The 17,712-nt window shown below is 37.9% G+C and overlaps 2 protein-coding genes and 1 long non-coding RNA gene across 3 annotated transcripts; 2 read left to right on the forward strand and 1 right to left on the reverse strand.

Annotated features, from left to right (window-relative positions):
• Positions 1–1,304: 1,304 nt before the first annotated feature.
• LOC130990748 (uncharacterized) lies at positions 1,305–1,898 on the reverse strand. The gene has a single exon (XM_057914976.1). The coding sequence runs from the start codon at positions 1,896–1,898 to the stop codon at positions 1,305–1,307; it is 594 nt and encodes a 197-aa protein (XP_057770959.1).
• A 3,341-nt stretch (positions 1,899–5,239) lies between these two features.
• On the forward strand, positions 5,240–8,280 carry LOC130989058 (uncharacterized). Its single transcript, XR_009090433.1, has 3 exons — positions 5,240–5,517; positions 7,465–7,526; positions 8,040–8,280. It is a non-coding gene; the product is annotated as an uncharacterized LOC130989058 (long non-coding RNA).
• A 2,949-nt stretch (positions 8,281–11,229) lies between these two features.
• LOC130989034 (uncharacterized) lies at positions 11,230–14,094 on the forward strand. Its single transcript, XM_057913022.1, has 3 exons — positions 11,230–12,956; positions 13,098–13,484; positions 13,573–14,094. Exons 1-3 carry the CDS (start codon positions 11,299–11,301, stop codon positions 14,018–14,020), a joined length of 2,493 nt encoding a protein of 830 aa, XP_057769005.1. The 5' UTR covers positions 11,230–11,298; the 3' UTR covers positions 14,021–14,094.
• Positions 14,095–17,712: the final 3,618 nt, after the last annotated feature.

Consider the following 17,712-nt stretch of genomic DNA (forward strand, 5'->3'; position numbering starts at 1 on the left):
ATTAGCGATTTAGAACACCCTTAAGAGAGCAAATCAATATAGTAATTATTAGATCTCACGAGACGAAACCTAGTTGGATTAATTGCTTTAATAACAAGGACTGGAGATAGAATTTCCCTTAGTATCACCTCAGTCTAATAAACAGAATATGAGCCATGCATAATTACCTTACGCATCCTCATTTATGTTAGATTTTCCACGGTCTAAGACCTTGCGTTATTCTTTTCAATTAAGGTTGAACGCAAAGAGTTTAAGGCTTAGACGTGAGTCACCACTACCAGGTGAGGCTTTCTTACGTATAAACTAAAACCATATTATAGAACTGTTACAATTTTATGCTTAAGATTTTTGAATGATATTGTCAATGCCTAAATGCTTTATATTTTGTTGTTAATTACCTATCTGATGCTAATCGAATTCGGATTCTGGATGGGACCGCAAATCCCTTCGGAATTAGTGTACACCCTTGTGATCGTGAGTCATCTAGCGGGTTGGCCGATCACAGTGTCCGTAGAGGGAGGCCTACCTCTCGGCACGAGTTACTGATATGGTGATTAATGATGTTAAAATGCCTGCCCGGGTTATTTATGAAAGAAATGATATTTTGGTAAATACGAGTCTTTAAAGGAAAACCCTCGTATCTTACTACTGCTAAAAGGCTTGACAATAAAATATTATGCATATATGTATATTTTGGCATGTGTCCACTAAGTACCTTCGTACTTAGCCCTGCATGTATTTCTAAATGTGCAGGTTGAGCGATGATCGGGAATGTGGTGTGCAAGCGGAGCTTTTGTCGAGCTAGGACGACTACATCAGAGCAGGGTATATGTCTTCATACATATGCCCGAGTTGTTGTTATTCCGCTGCATACACTGATTTGCTAGATATCATGATATTCGTCAAACAATATGTACTATTCAACAATGTTTTCAAACTCTTCAAGTACCCTCTCGGATAATTATGTTCGGCCCCTTTTCGGCCCTTGATTAATATTTAGTCATTCCGGTTGTTGTCTTATATAATGTCGAGTCACCGAAAGGTTAGATATGCCCCTTTTCTAATCCCGCTCCTAAATCCCCTCCCCTTTTATCGCGATTTCCCCAAACTCGCTATCCTTAGCGGGCGCGGCCGTGACATTGATTTGAATAATGTCCAGCCCTTCCACAGGTATAGCAGTTGTTCGTTCCGATCTTGCATTCTCCCAGATGTAGCTTGTTACATTTCGGACAAGGTGGTATCTCTCGAGGTCCGTGTGGTGTTGCCGGAGGTCCACGATAAGGTCGCTTATCTCTGTTTTGAAATTATGGTGGTGCATTCTGGTACTGCCATGGCTTTTTAAATTCTCGACTTCGGTCTTCCCATTTCCTCTTTCCTTTCTGTCCCTGTCCCGAAAAAGGTTGATTTCCCCTTTGAGGGTTCGGGTTCGACTGGGGTACAGAAATTTGACTCGTCTTTTCTGGCTGCATTGCCAGTTCCATATCCAATGCTCGATTTAAAGCTTCAGCATATGACAGCGCACTCTGACTTGCCAAGACAACCCGTATATCTTGTTTTAGTACAGAGCAAAACAGCTCTGACATCTTCTCATCCGTATCTACTCGATATGGTGCATTTCGAGCCAAATCACAAAACAGACGATCGTACTCAGCTACTGTTTTGTTTCCCTGCCTCAGATTTACAAATTCCGTCTCCTTCTTCTTTCGATAACTTCGCGGTACATATTTTTCACACAACGTTATCTTAAATTGCTCCCAAGTTAGAGCAGCCATTTGTTCTGGGGTCATGGTTTTCTGCTTTGCTTCCCACCAAAAATCCGCTGACCCCTTAAGCTGATACGACATACACATAAGACGCTCGAGATCATCACATCGCAGAAATCTAAAGATCCGCTCCATACTCCTTATCCATTCTTCAGTTTCCGCAGGATCTCCAGACCCATTAAAGGTAGGCGGATTTTGCCTAAAAAAGAGTTCTTCTATTCTTCTTTCTGGCTGTAGAAGGTGTGGTGGTGGCGTAGGTTCTCTTTGTTCCTCCTCTTCTTCCTCTTGATTTCTATATCTTCTTCTTGGCGGCATTCTTAAAAAGAAAACATACGTCAGCTCTTAAAACTAGTTCTTATAAATCACTAATCTTAGGGTTCTTACTCAACATCATATTATCTCTATAACATTACATCTCTTAGTGGAAATCTCTTTTTGTATTTAACATCATAATATGAAAGCATAAAACAAAACTCTTATTTATAAAAGACCCTCGGGTCATCATCATATATATATATGAAAATTGCCTCTTATGAGGACTTTTACAAAATGGGATATATACAGCAAAATGTCCCCTAATACATACTATGACGCTCTATCAAAACGGTCGTCATACGTACTAGGCATCTACATATGTCAGATACTGAAGATACTGATATACTCACTATACTATGCATCTCTATCTATATACATCTATCTACATATAAGCATCACCATCCCATCATCATATGTAGCTACTCTCACTCAGATCCATCCAGTCCCCCCGAAAGCATCTCCGGATACTCTACTTCCTTCATCATCTACTGTCATATCCTCACTGGGCTCAATCTCCTCATCCTCACCTCCATCAACCAAGCGGGTCCCACTATCATCATCATCCTCTGTCTCATCTTCAACATCTGTGTCTGCCATCGGGTAACAAACAAGTGGCTCTGGAATAGGCTCCCAAACATCCACTCCATCAGCTGTGGTCCGACGCCGTAGTGGTCGGGTCTGTCCATGCCCAACTGTCATCTCTAGCGTCTCCTCGTCTGGGTCCTCATCATCACTATCAATCTGAATCGGATGAGACGGTCCTTCCTGTGCATTTCTGGATGGCGGGTATAGAATAGGATGCATATAAAGCTGGAATTCAAATGTGCCCGGCTCAGGTAGAGGAGTAACCCTCGGGTAAGGATCAAAAGGCACATACTCGGTCCAAAGGCATCGGAGATGGAATAGGTGGTATAATCTCTGAAGGAGGCAATGATAATGGCGCTGTCGCTGGGGCCGGCTCCCAAGGAGGCAGATCAGCACTGGGAAAGGGTATCAGTGTCAAGTAATGAAATGAATCAAAATCCATATACGGCGATCCAGTCTGCAGAATGCCCGACTCCGGAACAGTAGAATCTGGGACAATGGGCTCAAAAGCAACGACCTCATCAGGCACGAATGGCTCCGGAACATATGGAACCTCATCAACTGGGGGTGCGGGTATAATAGGAAAAGGATCTGTCAGAGGAGGGGGTGCATCATATGGTGGTGGTGGGGGCTCATCAAATGCAAAGTAGCGGTGACTAATCGTCGCTACAAAACCCCTAAAATCTGCACGCACTAAACGTCCATACTCAGTCCTAACGATATACTGTGGTACTAGTGAAGCCGCCCAATCCTGCCATTCAGGTGGTAACTGTGGAATCAAATTTGTGATTGCCTCTGCTTCGTCAATCCCATATGCGGTAGTCTCCATCCATCGGTTGTGGTAGTGGGCTAAAAACTCACCGAGTGTATCCCCTTCTTGGGGCCTATAATCTCTGAACCATCGGCGCATCATCTCTCTTAAACGTCGTTGCATCCTGCAATAAAATTTTAACTTCTATCACATCAAGGATAAAGAACTTACTTGGTATATCTCAAACAATGACATACTCAATCTCGTTTGGTACGGTGGTGCATTGGCTATTCTAGCCTTAATATTTCTCCATTTATTCCAAAACCACTGGCTCACACTATATTCCATCACCTCAAGCAGTTCGATCCATCAAAATATTACATATCTCGTTAGTTCATCACAATCAATATTCAACATCAAAACAGTGCAATAATAATAACTCTTACCTCGTTGAGCTGGAGGAGATGGGGCGCTGAGGTGTTGTTTTAGACTTACTCTCACTCTTATGTTCACTCTAGCTTAAGGATTCAAGATAGGCTAGACTCATTCTCAAGGTAGGACTTAGTCTCATGAGTAAATGAGATCAAAAGATTTACTCAACTCAAGGATAGTTGAAATCAATCATTTGGCTCAATCGTGAAAGTTTAACTCAATCAAGAAGTTTGAACTTAATCAAGAATGAAACTCAGAGCAGATAAACCGCTCTGATACCACTCTGTCGCAGCCCGACATCTAGCCAGTGATAGCGTAGATTGGGTATCGATACGACTAATAAAATTGATAGAGTAGAACAAGGGAATCTGAAAGTGTAACACCCCGTACTTTTCCTTATGTTGTGAGATAGTGTCTTAACACTATTGAGAGTACTGAGATGTCGAGATGCGAGACTACTTTTTTTTTATGACCAGATAAGACAATTTGTCTTTTAAATAGAGATACGAGTGACTGAACTGATGATAGAGTTAGAGTAATGAGATTCGAGAAATGAGCTGAGATAGAGATGCTGATTGAATTGGGTTGAGATTTTATTTTATTTCCGACTACTGGGAATAGATTTACCAGATACTGAGTTATCAGAGATTGACTGACCTATTAAGAAAATAGGAATAATGAGTTGACATAGAGTCGAGGAAGAAAGAGTGAGAACCTTGATGAAAAAGAGTTGGTCCGAGAGACGTCTAGTTTGTTTGTCATTGTCGACTGCTTTGATGTGACGTTATGTGAATCGACGTGACTGATTGATTATGTGATTTTCGTGATGTGTGTCACTGTGACCAAGTTATTATGATTTTTTTTATGTGAGACGTTTGCATTTGGAATTTTGATTAAGTTTCCAAAGCAAGTGTGGGATATATTTATCGAGAAATCGAATGATGCCGGTTTATGAAAATTTTTCCAAGCATAATATTTTTTTTAAATTATTTTTCCTACGAAGAGGAATATTATAATTGAGTGGGTGCACTAATAATAGTGCTATAATTATTATTTTGGTCACATGAATAATTATACTATGGTATTTTATTAATGAGTGACATTTCCATAGTTATTGTGATTTTTATTTAATCACCCTTTTCACACTTTATTTTAATTTCTCTACCATATGTTATATGCCTCAAATTACTAAGTGTAGAGATTGAGAGAGTAGAGATTGAGAGTGTATTATTGAGAGAGTAGGGATTGAGAGTGTAGAGATTAGAGAGAGAGAAGTGTAGAGATTAGAGTGAGAGAGAGATTAGAGTGAGAGAGAGATCATCCATTTATTTGCCAAATATTCCCTAAGATCTCAAATCTCTTTAAAGATACACAATATCAATTCAAATCTTGCAAAGCTAATTTCTCTCTCCCTCACTTAAAATTTTCGGCCAACTCACCTCTCTCCCTCACACACATTTTCGCCCAACACACACTCATCTCCTTCATCTCTCATTTCCACCATTTTCCTCCATTGATGAAAACCTTCGAAGCTTCCAAAAATATTACCAAACACCTTAAACCACTCTAATATCTTCCATAAACACATTCTAGCCACTTTTAATCAAGAGAATCCTTGAAGAAGAGCTCCAAAGTTAGAGTGAGAAAGTGTGAATTTTGGTAAGAATTTGGGTAAGTGGCCATGTTTTTCTATAATTCTTGGTTGAAGGATGTTATCTGTGTGTATTCTTGAAAGATGAAGCAAGAAAATCACCCCCTCCCTATTTCCTTAATTTTCGAAAAAAATGGGTCTTCACCCCTTCAAAAAAATTTCTTTTTCTTTTCTTGATTTGGGGTGAAAAATGAGAGTTATGTGATGAGTATTGATGATTGAGGTATGTTGTGAAATATGTGCCTTGAGATGTGAAACTTTGATGGAAGTTAGTTTACCCAAAAAATGGGAACTTTTGAGTCAAAGAGTTAATGATGAATTGATGATGTAAATGAGTCATTGAGATGTTATATGATGATGATTGATGGAGTAATTTGAGTATATGATGTCAATTGATGATTTTGATGTGAGTTAGTTTACTAAAATTAGGGATATGTGTATATATGCCCTTATATGTAAATTGATGGTTTATATGTAAGATTAATTGGTTAAAAATGAAACATATATGAATAGATTAAAGATTCATATGTGTTTTTAAATTTTTCAAAGAGTTTAGTTTAGTAAAATTAGGACTTTTTGGTCTATGTGTTATTTAAGTGATTTTGCTTAAGATATATGTTTTTAAGCATAATAGTAGTGTCTTTGTATATTTGATTAAGTCTATTGTAGGCTAAATAAAATTTTGGCTTAGTTTAGTTTGTATGAGTTTTGAGTTCTTGTATGATGTGAGTTTGATGCTTGATAAAATGAGGTCTAATTGCTCTATGAATCATTATGTGAAGCTTTATCCATGTTTTGTTGAGAGTTTTATGATGATACATGGATTTTCATTAAAATATAGTTTATATGATAAAAAGAGAATGAATATGTGAATAATGAGTTATATGATGTAAAATATCATATTTGAGTATTTGAGTAAATTCGAGCATGAAATTGAAAAGAGAATTTGTTTGATGCGTTCGTTGAAGTGTTTTCTATGAGATTTGAGTTGATGATGAAAGAAAAGAGTCGAGATTGAGTATTATGAGTATTTTGTTGTATTTGAATGTTTTTAAGTGCTATAAGTGCTTAAAATGAGCTTTGATGAGTTTGCTTGGTTTAAATGTTGAGTTGAGCATGTTTGCTTGTGTGTATGATTCGGAGTCGTTTTTCACGACGCACTGACATACTGTTTTAGAGGTGTTTTTCACACCCAAACACCATGAAAAATTTATGGTAAGTATACTTGAGAGTCTTGAGCATACCGGTAAAATTTCAAGTCATTTGGACTTCGTTTGCTATTTTTATAAAATGTAAGACTAAAACTGCTACGTTCTGCCGAATTGTTCGGTGAGTAGCCAATAGAGTCACCTTTTCCAGTATCTTTCCTCAGCATTCTGGAACCCAAATTTTTATTGTTGATACCTGAGTATCTTAGCTAAGTACCCACCATATTTCAGACCTTTTTGACAATGTTTACTATTTTTAAAAAATCAAACTTTTCGGTTGCTAAAAACTGCCGAATATGGTAGACTGTAGTAAAACAGTCATATCTCCTAAAATACTTGGAGGTTTTGATCCTACTTTTTTTTAAATCAAACTAGACTCAAAGAGGTTTCTTTTGGTATAATCTACGACCCCATAAGAGTTCTGTACAGAGTCTGGTGAGGTTTTAAAGTTGAGTCAGTGTAGAGTGAAGTTTGTTTTTGATTTGTCTATGTGTGTTTTTAATATGCTTAAGTGTTTATACTTGTTTATGTGCTTGATTGCTATGAGTTTGAGCCGAGTTGGGAGTTAAGTCGAAAATAGGACGTATGAATCCTTAGAAGCCGAGTATACCTAGGGATTGAGTTTTAACAGGTAAATAGACGTTGAGTGAGAAGTTATAGTTAAGATGAGATTGGATTTAGAAATTGAGTTTCTGACTAAGGTTTGTTTTATCACATGAACCTTCGATGACGATGACGATGTGATGATGACATATGAAGGCCCGAGCGAGACGAAGAAGTAAGTTGCCTGATTTCTTTCCAGGATTAGCGAAGGACTTCAGGTGGGCAATATTTTGAGTATATGTTTATCATATGAACTTTCTAAAATGATTTGATGATGTTATGAGATTAACAAATGATTTGAGTTAAATGATATTTGAGGACTGTTTGACTTGCCAATTTTTGATGTTGAGCTTGTGTGTTACCCTCTACTGATGAGATGAATTCGGTCCTGCCACAAGCGGGATTTTGTGCACAGAGGTGACTGCGAGCCGTCTTCGGGTTGGCCGGTCACGGTACTTGAGAGGGAGGCCTACTTCTCAGTACCTTAATTATGATGATGAGTTGTAGATGTGGTACATGCATGTTAAAATCTTTGACTGCAGTCGTTTACTTATGATGTCATGATTATGAAAACTGCATGCACAGATTCATTTAATACTAACTTATTTCTGTGTATTGCTGAGATGTGGCAAGCTTCAAACTTATAGCTCTAAGAGCACCTTTCTTGTTTTTCGGCTTTTGCCCACTGAGTATTATGTACTCACGCCCTGCATATATTTCTAAATGTGCAGGCTAAGCAGGGAGCGAGATTGGTCTGGTGCTAGTGGGGGAGAGTTTCTATCGATGTAATTTAAATTTCTATTTTGCCTTTATGATAATAAAGTCTTGATGTTGAAATACTTAGTTTTCTTTTGAGACCAAGCAATACACTCACGGTTATGTGTCTTCATACATATAATCGGTTCGCCTTTTGCTGCGATACTCTGCATATTATGCTTCCTTATGAAAAATGAGCTATACCCGTTTTGTTTTTGTTCGTGAAATTCCTAATAATTAAAAAGTTATGACAATGTTGACGATTTTACCCTTGGGCTAATTTTATGAAGTTTTTCCTTAGCATGCTTTGACGTGAGCTTCCGCATGACGTTCACCTAGTTTTTCTTATCTTTTATTCTTTAAAAATAGTCGTATCGATACTCGTACCCCGCTATTACTAGTGTCGGGTTTTCGGGCTGCGACAGGGTGGTATCAGAGCAAGTCATCTGCTCTGAGTCTATTGCTTGACTAAGTTGAACCCTTGATTTCTTCTACTCTTTTAAAATTGAGTACTAGTCTAATTTGAAATCTTGGACTAGTTTGAGAGAGTCAGTTTGAAACGAAACCCCAGCACCCCATCTCCTCCGGCTTAATGAGGTAAGAGGTTGATGTTGTTTCTTGTCGCTTTCTTGATTGAAAGTTGAATTTGTTTTACTAATGAGTTATGAATTGTTTTGATGACGGAATTGTTTGAGATGATGGATTCTGATATGAGGCAGTTGATGTGGAATATGAGGAGAAATGTAGAGGCTAGTATAGCCGATGCCCCACTGTACCAAACGAGGACGAGTATGTTGTTGATTGAGATGTACCAAGTAAGTTTCGTATCCATTTTTCTAATGGACATGATATTTTACAGGATGCAGAGTCGAGAGGAGGCAGCGATACAGAGACGATATAGCGAGGCGATACGCCGATGGTTCAGGACTTCTGGACTACGAGAGGGCGATACTCTTGGGGAGTTTCTAGCGCTTTACCATCGACGTTGGTTAGAGGCTAGTGCCCATGGGATAGACGAGGCTGAGGCTATCACTCACCTGATTCCACAGTTGCCACTCGGATGGCAAGACTGGGCGGCTTCGCTGGTGCCGCAGTATATCAGGAAGACTGAGTTCGGGCGGTTTGTGAGCGCCGATTTTCGTGGCTTCATCACGACTTTGAGCCACTGTTATTTTTCTTTTGACGAGCCACCTCCACCGCCGTATGGACAGTTAGAGGGACCAGCCCAGGGAGGGGAGCTAGTTGTTGTGCCCCCACTTCCCGAGGAGCCGTTTCCGATTGCACCTCCACCCCCAGTTGATTCGATACCAGTTTTATCTGAGCCTGTTGTTTCAGAGCCGACTATCTTTGAGACATACTCTCCAGTGGTAGAGCATGACCCGTTTTCGTTTCTAATTGTCCAAATATATATACCATCATTCTGATAAACCAACGACTCAATATATAGAAAGTGTAGACATAATTTGTGTGAAGTGAAGTCAATGGACGTCGTCGGAGTCTTTCACATAGTTGTCCACTTGCAGCGTCATAAGAGGCGGCCACGTTGGATTCCTGTCACAAAATTTAAACATATTTTGTTTTTCAAGTATATATTTATTAATTTGATACCAACAATTTTAAAATAAAAATTATTTAAATGCCACAATTGATTAAATGAGAATTGAAACGAGAAAGAATATGATTCATAATGATCACTACAAAAAAAAACGCAATTCGCTAGCAAATTTAACGACGCCAAGAAATTTGTTTGTTAAGTTTTCGGCCTCAACGACGTATTGTCAATGTACTAGTCATTATATATAATAATGTGACAATAGACACTTCTAGCCAAAAGCATATAGTTTGAGACTTTGGTAGCCACAACTTTTAAAGTATGACTTTAGGGATCAAAATGCTATTAAAAGACAAAGTTACCCTTACTAATTGTTGAATAAAAATAAAGAAAAATTGAATTTACTCCTCACCCACCTCCAATTACCAACTCAGCACCACTTACTCCTCACCCACCCCTCTTCATCGTCTCTCTCTCTCTTTCCATTTTCATTTTGGTTTCCATTACTCTTTCTTCCTCACCATTAATGAAACTGCCGATTCTTCATCGTACCTTTGATTTTCGTAGGTTAAGATGGTTCGTACAGCTAAATTAATGTGATAATAAATGAGGATGTAAGGTAGGTTGGTGAAGAAATGGATGAAAAGTGGATTTGTGTTCTTCTTCCTCATTCTTTTCTTTGGGTCAGACGAAAATGGATGAAACCCACGAAAATTTTCTCCAAACAAATAGCGATTTTTTTATTTGAAAACACTTGGGTCGGACGAAATTCTTTGGGCATTCTGATTGTATTTAGGTATGTATGTTAAATTCATGGCAAATGTATCAATTGTATGTCTTATTTTTCGATTTTACTGAGCGATGAACAGTATTTTTGCAGAACACAGTTGTATTTGTAAATGACACAGTTTAAAATATATTGATATCAAATTCATGATTTGTTGTTTTGTAATGAAAAAATTTAGTTTATTTACGTCTAAGACCACATTGAGTGTGAAAAATATAAAATAAATAGTTGATTTTGAGGACACAGTTGGGAGCTATGAATGTGTTCTTAGCTACACAGTTGGGAGCTATGAATGTGTTCTTAGCTACACAATTGGGAGCTCAATTGTTCTTAACTACACAGTTGAGCTCAACTGTTCTTAACTACACAGTTAGAAACACAGTTGCATCCACAATAAAAAAAAATGTTGTGCATTGTTGAATTATATACACAGTTGACATATTATTTATGAATTAGCTTAATTATTACTATTTGAATTTATTATTAATTATTTGAATTTGTTAATTAATTATTATTTGAATTTGTTAATATATTCATTAACTAATTATTTGAATTACAAGCTCGTAAAAATCTTAATAATTTATTATTAAAAATTAATAAATATTTAATTTTGTTAAATTAGCTAGTTAATTAAGTGACTAATGAAGTATATTATTTATTTTTTATTTATTTTTTAAATACAATATTTATTTTCTACACAGTTGAGTATAATACGTACACAGTTGATTATGTAAATATTGTGCACAGTTTAATTGTATATACATGCATGATATATACGTACTCAATTACTTTACGTGATTCATTTGCAGATATGTCGTCGCGACGTGTAGCAATTCGTCACGGTGGTCATTGGGAGAGATCTAATTACATAGGTGGGGACGAGGTTCTTGTATACATGCATGTGGGTTTGCTATCATATGATAATCTAGTACGAGAGATTAACGAGCAACTGGATTGTGGTGAAAGCGCCTCTGATTTTTTGTTTCACTACCTGACGAGCATGAGCGATGGTAGGAGAACAAAAGTTGCTTTGAAAAATGATACAGATTTTTTTCGATTGCTTTTGGAACAAAATGACTATCCAATAGTATATGTGGTCAAGAAAGGCAAACAATCAGCTACTGGTGTAGAAAACCGCACTGAATCAAGGCGTTTTGGCGATGGCAAGCGTCCAACAGTCAACGCGCATACTCAGATAGCCTCTTCCGATGACGACATACCCGATGACGATGATGCTGATGATGATATAGTGTCTATAGATGATGAGATCGTGGACAAGCGTCGTGAAGAGATAGTGTTGTCGGCAATCCATGAATTTACAGGTTGGATTCGCCATCCTGGTCACCTCGAGAAGATGATTGGGAATTGTAAATTTTCTTCTAATGATCGTCATCGGGACAAAGACGTACGTGCTGAAGATGACGATCCTGATTCGCGTAATGAACTCCGCAATTGGTTGATTGTCATCCCAGAGGTTGATAGTGCCTTACCATTATGTTGGGATGAACCCTCGTTTCCAGATAAAGATCAACTTGCGGTGAATGCCACATTTTGGTCTAAGGATGAGTTGGCAATTGCTGTAGGGCTTTATCACATGGAGGAAAAAGTGGAGTACGCGGTGGATCGATCCACCAACAAACGTTTGGGTTATATATGCAAACATGACGACGATTGCCCTTTCATGTTGCGTGCAGTACAAAAAGTTGGAATTTGGATAATCATTAAGTTCATTCCGGACCACACTTGTCGTTCGAATTTGAGTCGCACTGCTCCGAGAATGCTGCCGTCTAGAGTAGTTGCTGCATACTTTTCACGTAAATTATCGGTGGAGAGGGTTGTTCTCAAACCGAAAGAGATGATTGATGAGATGCTTAGGCTATTTGGCATTGAGATGGGCTACAAGTTTGCTTTGCGGTCCAGGGATATTGCTATAGAGATGATGTATGGCGCGTTCGAGCAGTCTTATCAGCGACTCCCGACTTATCTATACTTGTTGAGGGAGCGTAATCCTGGGACCCTATATGATGTTCAGACTAGTACTCTGACGGGTGAGTTCCGCTACATGTTTTTAGCTCTTGGACAGTCTATTCACGCCTTTAAACATCATTTGAGGCCTGTCATTGTAGTGGATGGAACCCACCTTAAAGGAAAGAACAAAGGGGTTCTATTCGTCGCAGTTACCAAAGATGGGAACGAAGGGGTCTTTCCTCTTGCAATTGGTCTTGGTCCTATCGAGAATGACGAATCATGGACATATTTTTTCTCGATGTTGCGTATGAGCCTAGGAGATCCGCCGGATGACTTACTGATCGTGTCTGATCAACACACGAACATCCAGAGTGCCATTGAGTCCATATACCCTAATGTTTCTCACGGGTTGTGCTATTATCATATACAAAAGAACTTGGCGCGATTTGACCGTCACGTAGCTCAAATATACAAAAATGCAGCGTACAGTTATCGACATGAAGTATTTAACGTCAATTTCACTGCTTTGGAAGCCCACAACCCGGAGGGTGCTTACAAAAGGCTGACGGATATTGGGGTTCAAAGGTTAGTTTTCTTATATATTTATTAGTAATTAAATATATATGATATGCACAGGCTGAGTACAATATGCACAGTTGATCTTTATAGTACACAATCAATTGAATACTTTATACACAGTTGACTGATTTTAAGTTATTTAATAAGGTGGGCAAGGTCTAAGTGCCCGGTACGGCGCTACGGTTTTATGACGTCCAATGCAGCCGAAAGTATGAATGCTCGATTGTTATGGGCGAGACGTTTGCCGGTTTGCGCTATGTTGGAAGTGTATCGCTCAATTGTAGAACAATGGTTTGAACAGCGACGCGCAGCAGCTTTAGCGAGAGACCACGAGATAACAGATGAGGCTTTCAGAAAACTCTCTTTGTCTGTAGAATTGGGTCGTCGGTATAAAGTTTGGGGAACAACGACACATGTATTTAAAGTCGAATCAGAGAACAGGACAACCTTTGTCGATCTACAAAGCTTGACATGCGATTGTCGTAAGTTTGATTTGGACATGATACCTTGTCGTCACGCTTGTGCAGCTATACGGTATCTCGGTTATTTATTTAATATAATGTTTCCAATTTATTTAGTTGATAAATGAAATTAACAATTGATCAATTATTTTCTATTTTAGGCATGCCAACCTCAACGTCTATGACTTTGTAGGACGTTATTTCAAACAACATGCTTTATTACAAACTTATGCAGCTCGGGTAGAGCCAGTTCCACAACCTGACATGTGGGATGTGCCGACTTCAGTATCTGGCTACATTATTCGACCACCGGTCATTAAGCGACAATCTGGACGACCGAAAGACAGCAGAGCTCAATCACATCTTGAGAAATCGTCTACCACACCTCGACAATTTTGCGGTAGGTGTCAAGGACGTGGGCACAATAGGAGATCATGCACGGCATCCACTCCTAGCGAGGCCATAGATTTGAACAACTCGTTGGACCCTGAACCACGGAAGAGACGAGAAAAGAAGTGCAGTATATGTAAGAGTACAGATCATACGAAGAGAAGATGCCCGGAGAAAGAAAAAGACCTGGTTGTTGAAGACTGTGTAAGTCCCGATTAACTGTGTACGTAGTTGTGCACTGTCATTGTGGACCGTAGAACTGAATTGAACACTATTGACTCATTTTGATTGAATATAATGCCTATTGATTGAAATTGAATACTTAATTTCACTTAATTGCATAGGAATTACTAAAACATGCCCCGTTTGGGGCATACTGCGTACATAGTTGTTAAACTGTGTACGTAGTTGTGCACTGTCATCGTGCACCGTAGAACTCTTGCTATTTTCCCGATTTGAAGGGCATGGGGCATCGGAAATTAGGATTTTTAATCTCCTATGCCAAATTAAAGACATAACACATCAAATGGAATACTTGTTTTTTATCAAACACGTATCAATTACTACGATGCTATCATATGTACTCTAACACGTACTCTTAGTATACTTAACTCTCATGCGATATATCTCCAATATGTTTGAGGGGGTAATGGAATTGAACATTATTGACTCATTTTGATTGAATATAATGCCTATTGATTGAAATTGCATACTTAATTTCACTTAATTGCATAGGAATTACTAAAACATGCCCCGTTTGGGGCATACTGTGTACATAGTTGTTAAACTGTGTACGTAGTTGTGCACTGTCATCGTGCACCGTAGAACTCTTGTTATTTTCCCGATTTGAAGGGCATGGGGCATCGGAAATTAGGATTTTTAATCTCCTATGTCAAATTGAAGACATAACACATCAAATGGAATACTTGTTTTTTAGCAAACACGTATCAATTACTACGATGCTATCATATGTACTCTAACACGTACTCTTAGTATACTTAACTCTCATGCGATATATCTCTAATATGTTTGAGGGGGTAATGGAATTGAACACTATATAACTCATTTTGATTGAATATAATGCCTATTGATTGAAATTGCATACTTAATTTCACTTAATTGCATAGGAATTACTAAAACATGCCCCGTGTGGGGCATACTGCGTACATCGTTGTTAAACTGTGTACGTAGTTGTGCACTGTCATCGTGCACCGTAGAACTCTTGCTATTTTCCCGATTTGAAGGGCATGGGGCATCGGAAATTAGGATTTTTAATCTCCTATGCCAAATTAAAGACATAACACATCAAATGGAATACTTGTTTTTTATCAAACACGTATCAATTACTACGATGCTATCATATGTACTCTAACACGTACTCTTAGTATACTTAACTCTCATGCGATATATCTCCAATATGTTTGAGGGGGTAATGGAATTGAACATTATTGACTCATTTTGATTGAATATAATGCCTATTGATTGAAATTGCATACTTAATTTCACTTAATTGCATAGGAATTACTAAAACATGCCCCGTTTGGGGCATACTGTGTACATAGTTGTTAAACTGTGTACGTAGTTGTGCACTGTCATCGTGCACCATAGAACTCTTGTTATTTTCCCGATTTGAAGGGCATGGGGCATCGGAAATTAGGATTTTTAATCTCCTATGTCAAATTGAAGACATAACACATCAAATGGAATACTTGTTTTTTATCAAACACGTATCAATTACTACGATGCTATCATATGTACTCTAACACGTACTCTTAGTATACTTAACTCTCATGCGATATATCTCCAATATGTTTGAGGGGGTAATGGAATTGAACACTATTGACTCATTTTGATTGAATATAATGCCTATTGATTGAAATTGCATACTTAATTTCACTTAATTGCATAGGAATTACTAAAACATGCCCCGTCTGGGGCATACTGTGTACATAGTTGTTAAACTGTGTACGTAGTTGTGCACTGTCATCGTGCACCGTAGAACTCTTGCTATTTTCCCGATTTGAAGGGCATGGGGCATCGCAAATTAGGATTTTTAATCCCCTATGTCAAATTGAAGACATAACACATCAAATGGAATACTTGTTTTTTATCAAACACGTATCAATTACTACGATGCTATCATATGTACTCTAACACGTACTCTTAGTATACTTAACTCTCATGCGATATATCTCCAATATGTTTGAGGGGGTAATGGAATTGAACATTATTGACTCATTTTGATTGAATATAATGCCTATTGATTGAAATTGCATACTTAATTTCACTTAATTGCATAGGAATTACTAAAACATGCCCCGTTTGGGGCATACTGTGTACATAGTTGTTAAACTGTGTACGTAGTTGTGCACTGTCATCGTGCACCGTAGAACTCTTGCTATTTTCCCGATTTGAAGGGCATGGGGCATCGGAAATTAGGATTTTTAATCTCCTATGTCAAATTGAAGACATAACACATCAAATGGAATACTTGTTTTTTATCAAACACGTATCAATTACTACGATGCTATCATATGTACTCTAACACGTACTCTTGGTATACTTAACTCTCATGCGATATATCTCTAATATGTTTGAGGGGGTAATGGAATTGAACACTATATAACTCATTTTGATTGAATATAATGCCTATTGATTGAAATTGCATACTTAATTTCACTTAATTGCATAGGAATTACTAAAACATGCCCCGTCTGGGGCATACTGTGTACATAGTTGTTAAACTGTGTACGTAGTTGTGCACTGTCATCGTGCACCGTAGAACTCTTGCTATTTTCCCGATTTGAAGGGCATGGGGCATCGGAAATTAGGATTTTTAATCCCCTATGTCAAATTGAAGACATAACACATCAAATGGAATACTTGTTTTTTATCAAACACGTATCAATTACTACGATGCTATCATATGTACTCTAACACGTACTCTTAGTATACTTAACTCTCATGCGATATATCTCCAATATGTTTGAGGGGGTAATGGAATTGAACACTATTGACTCATTTTGATTGAATATAATGCCTATTGATTGAAATTGCATACTTAATTTCACTTAATTGCATAGGAATTACTAAAGCATGCCCCGTTTGGGGCATACTGTGTACATAGTTGTTAAACTGCGTACGTAATTGTGCACTGTCATCGTGCACCGTAGAACTCTTGCTATTTTCCCGATTTGAAGGGCATGGGGCATCGGAAATTAGGATTTTTAATCTCCTATGTCAAATTGAAGACATAACACATCAAATGGAATACTTGTTTTTTTATCAAACACGTATCAATTACTACGATGCTATCATATGTACTCTAACACGTACTCTTAGTATACTTAACTCTCATGCGATATATCTCCAATATGTTTGAGGGGGTAATGGAATTGAACACTATTGACTCATTTTGATTGAATATAATGCTTATTGATTGAAATTGCATACTTAATTTCACTTAATTGCATAGGAATTACTAAAACATGCCCCGTTTGGGGCATACTGTGTACATAGTTGTTAAACTGTGTACGTAGTTGTGCACTGTCATCGTGCACCATAGAACTCTTGCTATTTTCCCGATTTGAAGGGCATGGGGCATCGGAAATTAGGATTTTTAATCCCCTATGTCAAATTAAAGACATAACACATCAAATGGAATACTTGTTTTTTATCAAACACGTATCAATTACTACGATGCTATCATATGTACTCTAACACGTACTCTTAGTATACTTAACTCTCATGCGATATATCTCCAATATGTTTGAGGGGGTAATGGAATTAAACACTATTGACTCATTTTGATTGAATATAATGCCTATTGATTGAAATTGCATACTTAATTTCACTTAATTGCATAGGAAGTACTAAAACATGCCCCGTTTGGGGCATACAGTGTACATAGT

Source organism: Salvia miltiorrhiza, chromosome 6 (assembly GCF_028751815.1).
Source record: "Salvia miltiorrhiza cultivar Shanhuang (shh) chromosome 6, IMPLAD_Smil_shh, whole genome shotgun sequence".
Taxonomy (NCBI): domain Eukaryota; kingdom Viridiplantae; phylum Streptophyta; class Magnoliopsida; order Lamiales; family Lamiaceae; genus Salvia; species Salvia miltiorrhiza.